We start from the raw sequence: 6,877 nt of genomic DNA, 5'->3' as shown, positions 1-6,877 counted from the left end.
ATCTATCTCAGTGGAGTTAATTTTAGATTTTCTTAGATAAGTCAAACAAAATAAATTTTAATACTTAACACTAATGCTGAAAAGTAACTGAAAAATATTAAATACTCGGTACCTATATCTATTAAAAATATTTTAGAAATAATATTAAATTTAAATGATTAATTTGTTTTATTAATTAAATTTTGACACGTTCTATTATCCCATTTGTATAATTATAATTGACAGATTTTTGCCAAAAAATACTGCACTTATTTACAGCCAAAACGTGTAACTTTTATATGTTCTTACCTGACCTAATACGAGTACTTAAAGTATAAGACTGTAATAAAATTAGTTTTTTTAAATAAAAGTAATTTTTATGTATCATAAATACGTATATTATGATAAATTGATAAATGTTTTCTTCGTGTAAATTATTGTTTTTTATAAACATCTTAGGTATTGTATAAGGATATAAATTATAGTATTATGTAAATTAATACACAAATTAAAAAAATGTGAAATGTTTTTATACCTATTTATATTTTGTATAATTTATTTATTAAAACATCTAATTAAAATAAATATTTTAAATAAACTTCGATTTTTTGGCTAAAAATATTGAATGACATTTGCAATAATAAGTATTAGTTATTGTGTATATCTAGCAGCATTTGTAGTGTCTAACTGTATCTGGGTTTCAGTTTTTGGTTCCATTGTTAATCCGTGAACGTAAGATATTGCATTCACGTGGATTGTGATGGAGTCACAATATTGTCAATTGTAGAATTGTCAGAGACTAAGTGTCCGAGTTCGTCGTGATAAAAACGTTTCACAATGCTCAGCATGAACAAAACAATCACTAAAAATGAATAGCAATAATTATTATGAGATGATTAGGTCAGTAGACAACGGTTTCCCGATAAACGTGTTGATACATACGACTAGAGATAAGTCCAATACTCAAGAGGAATAGTGGTTGATTTGATAATAATGCCGCACAGCTATAGTAAATTAATATATGTATTAAAATCATTGAATAAATCACTAACCAATGCTTGATATTTTGAACATTTTTCTGTAAAGAAAATTTAAATTTTCACAGTACGTTATTTAATATGATCGGGATAGTCGAATTGCACTTATTACCTACAAAGAAATGGTCGAATTGCACTTGGGTTGAAAAAAGGTAATAGTCGAACTGCACTCGTTCAAAAATAGAGTTAAAATGAAAAAAACTGTGGAAACTTGTTACGAGTCGAACGTGTATAGTGAAAACCCGTTAAAAATATTGGGAATCTTATGTTTAAGAATGCTACGGTGGCCGTGCCTATTTAATAGCCTTATGTATAATAGTTTGCGAATGCCATTTAGATAACGCAGATAATGATTGTCACCAAAAATCGACAATTACAAATCGATACTTATATTTTAATTCAGAACACTGACACAAGACCATCAACAACACGGTATCAGAAAAAAATAAATTATATTGAAAAATGTATTGACTTATATACTCAAAAGCATATTACCAGGCGAGAATTTTTGAATGCAGTTTGTCATTACTACAAAAAATGATAAAAAAAAATTATTAAATTGACAACAATTAAATTTGACGATTTAAAAAAAAAAAAAATGTATAATATAATATACTATAATGTATAATAATATAATATAAGAATTATAATGTATAAATATATAATTAATATAATGAGATATATAAAACAATCATTTTAACCACGCTAATGATTAAAATCATTGTCAGTCCTAAGCCTGTAAGTGGGAAGGAAAATGAGTGTTTACTAAATGTTTAACTCCTTCAAATGTATGATAATTTGGTTGAAATACTTATTTTGAGCCCAAGTGCGATTCGACTACTACCTGCTTTTTATCCGAGTGCAATTCGACCATTACCTTTTTAAACCCAAGTGCAATTCGACTATACCCACTATGATGACGGGATAAAGGGGCTTTTCTTGGTGAGCTGTAGTTGGTAGTGGGCTGTTATTTATTATAATTTATAGTTAAAAATTATAGACATTCCTGTTTTATGGTTATAGATAAAAATATATTGAGTAGTATTGATATTGAAGATATTATTAATATTATTAAAAATAAAAGCTCAAAACTATGTACACCTTTTTTTTTTTTTTTAATTTAATATTATATTCTGTTTTATTAAGTACAAAAATAAATTATTTTGTTTAATAGTTACTAATTTGGGAGCAATATGTTTTATAAAATTCCAGAAGAAGCATGCATTAATATTCTGAAAAACTCAGTTAATAATAAATGAACAGATACAACGAAAACAATTTGAAGGTTAATCAAATAATTTTCCCTTGCCAAATATTTTCATAGTTTATTGACAAAATCCATTATACAATATTTTATCTATAGTATTTATAATTTCATTCAATAAATAAATTTAAAATAAAGTAAAATAAGAGTTGTTTTAAATATTTACTGTATCTTTATCTATTATTATAAAATAACAGAACACTAAATTACCAATATGATTGCATTTAAAAAAAATTGTGATTTGTACAAATTACTTTACACAATTTTATATAATTTTCATTAGCCTTAAACGATATAACATTTATAAAGAAAACTCGAGACAACCTAAAAAAACTATTTTTAACATTGACCTAGTACTAATCAATTTTAATTTTATAAATGGGAGTTAATTTTTAATCTTATTTATTTCTACTGTTATTACATCTTATTATAACTAACTTCATGTATTGATTTCTCGAGACAAAAGTTGAAATAAAGAAGAATAACTCCTATAAATGATGAACTTAATAAACCATAAATAGCGTGTGTTCTATTGTTTGTGTTTTCTTCGGCTCCATTATCTAGAAACAGTAAGTTTATAACTATGTGTATGTATCATTATAGGTATTATAAACTACGAAAATAAAAAAAATATTAATAGTATTAATCCAACAGATAATTTTATTTTTCTCATTAAAAGATTTTGACTATTAAATAAAAATAAAAATAAAATTTATTTTAATTTGATTATGTCAAATTAAACTAAACGATTTCATAATTCTGTGATTCATATTCTTCATTTTTTATAATGTTATTTAATTTTCGATATTTTGTAGTTTTTTTTTTTACAAATATCGATTTAAAATTATTCTTTGGTCAAGATTCTTAAAAATATATTACAATATCTCATGTTTCATATTTCATATATGTATCAATCAAAGAATATCAAGAATATAATATTTACACGATTTTTTTTGCAAGCATTTAAAGTTCAAAATTTGTCAAAATCCTAAACATTTGTAAATTATTTTGTATCTAAAAATTTATAAAATATAAAATTGTTCAACTAAAGAGAAAGGTTTGATAATTTTTAATTAACGATTTCTCAAAACTCATGACTCATGACAACCTCATGTAGTATACCTATCTCTCGATGGTACACAAAAATATTGATGAACAATTAACACTATTTTGAAAATCTTTATTAATTATAAAACAAACACACAAAAATACTCGTCTCTAAAAATCTAAGCACAAACATGTACCGTCTCTCACTCGAAACCCGCACTGTCCCTCTACTGTGGTGCTTACGTCCTTAAATATTATTTAACAAAATGCTGCCTCAGCTCATTTGCTTCGTTGGCCTAATATTACGCAATTTAAACGTTTAACTAAAATAAGTAATATTTTTTTTCTATTATTATTAACTGGCACATACAACATTCATAACTCACAAGTCATAAATAGTTAATGCTGAAATCAAAAACTTTAAAAAATACGTCGCGATCATAATTTCTTATAGCCATTTAAAATTAAAATTTGGTCAAAATTATAAATTTAAACGAAGAATAAACAATTTTAGTGTATGAGATCTTAATAGTTGTTTTGTTTTATTTCTTTAAATATAAATAAGAAATGTTTAACTAAATAAAAATGCTTGAAAATTTTACCAAATTATTTACCAAGTAAAAAATATTTAAAATTTATCTTTTTATTAGCGTTTAAGGTCAAAATATCAAAAGTTTACTAATTAATTTTTAATTAGAAATTCATATAAAATTTTCTTTTTTTTTTCTGAGATTTGAAAAATTAATACAAAATTCCTCATTATTTTTTTTTATTTGAAATAAAAAAAAAAAAAATTACTTGTAAGTCACATTTATTTTTAATGACTATTTGAAATTTAAATTTGTATGAAATTGGATATTTACTTAGATATTTTTATATTATAAATTCATATTTAATTCTCCTAAAAAGATTTCTAATATTTTGTTGTAATTTAAAATGGATAGTTGTAGATTTTTGGAATTCTCGTCGAATTTTGGCGTTAGATTACTTAAAATATGTTTTTTTTAAAAATATTTTGATGTTTTATGAGATATTTATAGATATTTGAAATATTGAATTTTTTTTTAGTTATTTCATTTTATAAACGTCTTTAAAAATTATTCACTAGGTTAAGATATAATTTTTTTTTATAGATTTATAAAAATAATAAAAATACATAAGCAAAGTTTTTTAATCAAGGTATCTGCTCAAAAGTGTTTTTTGTATACAATGATAGAATGATATAAAATTGGATTTTAATTTAATATATCCATTACAGTCAAAATTTAATCAAAATCTACTGTTTAGCAAGCAAATCATTTCAAAAAATAATAAATTCGATCACGTTATTGATAAAAATTTGTTCGATAAAATTATCTGCTAAAAATGCATACAGCATCAAAATATAAGAATAAAAATAAATAGTGTACGCTCTTACCTGAGAAAAATAATTGAACCTTTGTTCTAATTATGATTATCAAAAAAAATATATTCAATACAATAGCTAACGACCAAACGCACTGAAACAATAAAATAAGATATAAATTAACATAAATATAACTTTATAATCTACTAGGTAAATTGATGTACAATGCATGTACCTACTAATCTACAACTGACATTATACACTATATTTAATGACTATGAAGTATGAAGAGGAACTTGAAATCTATGTACCTACCTGTGAATTGTAATGACAATTAAAATTTATTATTTATTTATAATGATACACTGTCCAATTTTCCAAGATAATTTGGTGGTATTAATGTAACGTACCTACTCCGAAGTATGAACTTGTTCATTTATTATAATATTTTAACACATTTTAATCATTATTCAAGATTAAATACTAAAAAAAAAGGTTTTATTTTTAATTGTCATATGTTTGTACACGATATTATGAAGCTGAACATAAATAATATAAATCGTTGATGATGTGAGCATGCCCTGGGAGGTCAGTATTGTGGTTGCTTATGGAGCGGAATTTTTGAAATAGCCCGTATTTTACAGGATAAAAAAACAGTTGTAAGTTTACGCATTATGCACATCGCTATCTCATGCACTGTTAATAAAAGTTACAATAGTCACATTAACAGTAAACGTATAGATAAATAATACAGAAATATTTTTAATTTATGTTATACATAATGATTTTTTTTTCAATTATATGATGTATTATTGAAATTTTTGTATTTTTATTCTTAAGCATACTGAGTATGTTTAGCACGCTTGAAGAATCCGCCACTGAAAGATATAAAAATAAAGAGAGGGGTAGATACATGTATAGGCTATAAGAATTAACTCTACCTTAGATACTTTTTTAAAGATTCATTCTTGTCAATGCGTAATATTTTGTAATCTTTTAATTTTTAAAATTTAAAATAGCCGGTAAGTATTGTTATATGGTAACAATTAAAGCTTTATCTTTTTCTGATGTAGTGTAACAGCGAAAGATTGATACCAAATGGTATATTAACATTATACAATATACAAGGTGTAGCGAAATACCCTTTTTTGTTTTGAAAACAAATAAAAAAGAACAATTTTAGTAATTTAAGTAATTAAAATATATTTATACTTAATAGTTTTATACTTAGATGGTGGGACTCTATGCTAGTGCAGAATGAATTTAAGGTGATGCACGTGTTTAGCCGTCTAGAATCTAGGGTATAATATGTTATATATATATATATATGTATATTATAAGAGTAAAGTATAAATATTATAAAAAAATGTAAAACACCAATATAATACCTATATTAAATACACCTATATATCTAATTTTTATTGTGCCTTGCTAAGTCCACGGTGTTCTATAATATAGTAACCGTACAAGTGATACAATACATCTAAATGTAGGTATAACACGACTACATTAATATTATGTACTTACTATGTTCAGTATAGCTATGATTTTGATACCACTGCGTATGTTACAACATTTTTTCGAGTCCATCGTTGACATGGTATTATTGGTTGAAAAATCACAATTACTCGAATTAGTCTAATTCTCGGGGCTGAATAATATAATATGTTGGCTATAAAAATATGCACTACCCACGCATGTTAAGATTTAAAACGATGTCGACATGCCGCGACACATTTTTATAATGTGTAGACTGTAGAGCCTCAAATGTATATAAGTGTTTTATACATGAGTATTATTTTAATAGGTATTTACGCCTACCGGGTATATACCTTGACGTCAATGCTCGATGAAAATACACTTTAATGGTGTTCACGGTTCGGCAAGCGTATGATTCGAGTAATGATAAAATATATATTATCATCGGAACGAATCGAAATTACAACATTCGTGTATTAAACTGTAGTACTATGTGTGTAGATTAGTGATTTTTAAAGTCAACAGTTTTATTTTAAGCGGCTGCCTAATAATAATACAATAGACGTATTATAACGCTTGTTATGGATGTCTCCCGCCGTTCGATTTGCTATATATTTCTGTAATAATATATTTACCGCATTTTCCCACGTTCGTTCGAAAACACAAAGAAGACCTCGGTGTTTGTACTTTTGCAAGTTGCCAAGTGGTGGAGACTATGGAAACGCA

At 25.0% G+C, this 6,877-nt stretch overlaps 1 protein-coding gene across 2 annotated transcripts; it reads right to left on the bottom strand.

Annotated features, from left to right (window-relative positions):
- Positions 1–599: 599 nt before the first annotated feature.
- On the bottom strand, positions 600–6,578 carry LOC112595510. Of its 2 annotated transcripts, XM_025340761.1 has the most exons (6): positions 6,494–6,560; positions 6,200–6,359; positions 4,745–4,826; positions 2,719–2,840; positions 922–1,057; positions 600–841 (listed from the first exon to the last, which is right to left on the bottom strand). In XM_025340761.1, the coding sequence occupies exons 2-6, from the start codon at positions 6,269–6,271 to the stop codon at positions 726–728; spliced, it is 528 nt and encodes a 175-aa protein (XP_025196546.1). In that variant the 5' UTR covers positions 6,272–6,359; positions 6,494–6,560; the 3' UTR covers positions 600–725. The 2 variants fall into 2 exon arrangements, with proteins under 2 accessions (XP_025196546.1, XP_025196545.1); XM_025340760.1 differs by having other exon boundaries at positions 6,200–6,578.
- Between the last annotated feature and the right edge of the window lie 299 nt (positions 6,579–6,877).

Source organism: Melanaphis sacchari, unplaced genomic scaffold, assembly GCF_002803265.2.
Source record: "Melanaphis sacchari strain LSU unplaced genomic scaffold, SCAv2.0 Contig27_pilon_pilon, whole genome shotgun sequence".
Classification (NCBI taxonomy): Eukaryota; Metazoa; Arthropoda; class Insecta; order Hemiptera; family Aphididae; genus Melanaphis; species Melanaphis sacchari.
The sequence above is the reverse complement of the archived record's forward strand: the minus strand, read 5'-3'. Positions and strand labels throughout refer to the sequence as shown.

Bases quoted from the DNA above. Each gene is read 5' to 3' on its own strand.
- LOC112595510 (XM_025340760.1), bottom strand. From the start codon at position 6,271: ATGTCAACGATGGACTCGAAAAAATGTTGTAACATACGCAGTGGTATC. The intron at 4,827-6,199 runs GTAAGTACATAA...TTATTGTTTCAG, and splicing joins TCATAGCTATACTGAACATA to TGCGTTTGGTCGTTAGCTAT. The intron at 1,058-2,718 runs GTTAGTTATAAT...TTTTCTTTACAG, and splicing joins TCGAGAAATCAATACATGAA to AAAAATGTTCAAAATATCAA.